Here is a 2,538-nt window from a genome sequence, read left to right as displayed (position 1 = left end):
TTTTTTTTTAGAAAATTGTGTTAAAATGTATTTAATATGATATAGAGCTTTGAGCATAAAACTAAGCATTTAAATATCATAATAATAAGACATAACTGGGAGATATAGATTGGAAACCTATTTATATATATTTTATGTAAGTTGTCTGCTATAATATTATAAAGATCACACTGATTTACATTATAAAAATTATTTAATTAAAAATTGTATAATCAATATTCACTTTTCACAGATAATTACAAAGAATCAATAAGAATTAAATATGAAATTTTGAAGTAGGAAAATAGACTGAAATAATATTTATTGTAAAACGTTCTCCAATAATCTGTTTAATTTACAAATCTGAAAAAAAAATTACAGTGTACTTTTTGACCATATAATTCAATTCAATTCAAGTTTATTTGTATTGCGCTTTTCACGATACAAATCGTTGCAAAGCAACTTTACAGCAAATTAAGTTTCTACAATATTTAGTGGTAGCTTATCAGTGGTGACTGTCAGTTAATGTACATATGGCAGAAATGTACGGAAAAATAAATTAAAGACGTAATCAAACAGACGATGAACACTATTAACAGCAATTATTATATGATGCAATCAAACTTATAGCAAAATGTGGTAGTTCTGTATGTTGTTTCAGGGTTGGCATCATCTGAGGTCCTCTGAGGGGTTGGCATCATCTCTTCTCAGGTGTTCTGGATCCAGACTGAAGCTTGTGTAAATCCTAGTTGCAAAAACAGAGAAACAAATAGACATAATTAGCGTAGCTGCTGTTCCAACCAAGCAAAATTTATTTGTTATAATATCAATATTAGCATTTGCACCAAAGTGCATATTTTTGATAAGTTTGAATAAAACCGAGGTGTTTTTTCCTCCTCAAGTATACTTACTGTATGATACTACATATATGAGCCATAAAACCTGATATATCAAATATATTCAACAAAAAACACATTAATTTTTTTAAATTAATTTTTCAATAAACCTGTTCAGTTTTTAAAAAAAAAATCTGACTATTATTTCATGTCAGGCTTTAAATAATTAATACATCATGTTTGCATATAATATTCTGCCTAACTTCTTTCATATTTCTTGGAATGAAAGAAAGTCTAACGGGTTTAGAATGACACATTTTAAAAACATTTTGAGTGATAACATTTAAATTTTTACATTTACATTTAGTCACTTAGCAGACGCTTTTATCCAAAGCGACTTACAAATGAGGACAATGGAAGCAATCAAAATCAACAAAAGAGCAATGATATGCAAGTGCTATCTTTTTTTGCTATCTATTAAGTGCTATCTAAATTTTTAGGTGAAAAAAAAAAATCATTTTGCTCTCAGTATGACCGATGTTTGTGATATAAGCCATAATCGTCTCATATCTCTGCGTCGTTCCTTCAGAGCCTCATAGGAAATATGAGGACAACTGCGACTCTTTGCACGAGGGGTCGATATCAGAGATGGCAGACAACTCTGGAGAGGAGGGAGGGGAAGGACAGCTGGACGCGGAGGCGGGAGAAATGACGGATGGTGGCGAGGATGACTACGATGAGGAAGGCAGCACTGATCTGGTACGTTGGCCCCCTGCAGGCCTTACTAGCAGCAGTGGCTCTGAAAAGCCCCGTTGAAGCTAATTCTGCAGATTTATTCATGGTTGCGGACATGAGAGACGCAGGGCTGGGAGAGCAGAAACTGACAGGTTTCCGCTGGGCTGCTTCCTGCTCTCTTAACCCTCACCTGTCACGCTCTGTAATTAAAACCGAGTCAGAACCTCTGGAGACACTGGGGTCCAGCAGCACCGCGCCCAACAGCAAAGTCAAATTAAGATTTAGGATGTGCTTCCCACTGAGGAGACAGGCTGACTGTATTTTAATGAGCTCCTGCGTTGGTTAAACTGGAGGGAAACGTCGAGGCGAAATCCCGCTGGAAAGATTCCCAACAGTGTTACATACATTTCCGGTCAGAGCGTGACCTCCAACACAGCTGGGTTTGGTAGATACCCAAACGATACAGATAAAAATTGGCTAGACTTTTTCAAAGAAACTCTAGAGAAGTGATTTTGGACCCTGAATATGTTTCTACAAAAAGGAACTTGAGGTCACAGGATTGTTTATATATTATGATGAATGTAAATATTGAGCGAGTAAATCTCAAGGTCTTTTGAGATCCTGAGCTGCTCTTTCTCAGTAGATGAATGGCTAGACTATCAGAATACATCCGTTGCTTTTGTTAATATTCATCTGCCCGTCTAAGAGAGTATGGGCTGTTAGATATGATGTGAATGAGTTAGAAATAAAGTTTTCATGGACCACCTGAGGCATTTTACACACAAAATGGTGCGATTAATTGGATACCTCTTTTTGATGTGATACCAAATTAAATACTGTACCTCTATTAGATGGAAAGTTTTTGTAATTCTGGGGATAAAATGGATAGTTCAATACACTGAAAAGCCATAACTAAATAGGTCTAAACTGCAATTTTCTTTCTCAGTAATATCATCTGTGGAGAAATAGTTATATATCTAACTATAGT

At 35.1% G+C, this 2,538-nt stretch overlaps 1 protein-coding gene across 4 annotated transcripts in view; it reads left to right on the top strand.

The window, feature by feature from the left end:
- The window catches only part of ralyl (RALY RNA binding protein like), a 133,519-nt gene that overhangs the window by 128,779 nt on the left and 2,202 nt on the right, over positions 1-2,538 (top strand). For all 4 annotated transcript variants that reach the window (XM_016543385.1, XM_016543382.1, XM_016543383.1 and 1 more), the window contains one exon: positions 1,405-1,574. In XM_016543385.1, coding sequence (XP_016398871.1) covers positions 1,405-1,574 — 170 coding nt within the window. The remainder of the gene's footprint in view (positions 1-1,404; positions 1,575-2,538) is intronic.

Source organism: Sinocyclocheilus rhinocerous, unplaced genomic scaffold, assembly GCF_001515625.1.
Source record: "Sinocyclocheilus rhinocerous isolate Xijiao unplaced genomic scaffold, SAMN03320098_v1.1 scaffold97, whole genome shotgun sequence".
In the NCBI taxonomy this organism is placed as follows: Eukaryota; Metazoa; Chordata; class Actinopteri; order Cypriniformes; family Cyprinidae; genus Sinocyclocheilus; species Sinocyclocheilus rhinocerous.
This window is presented reverse-complemented; position numbering and strand designations above follow the sequence as displayed.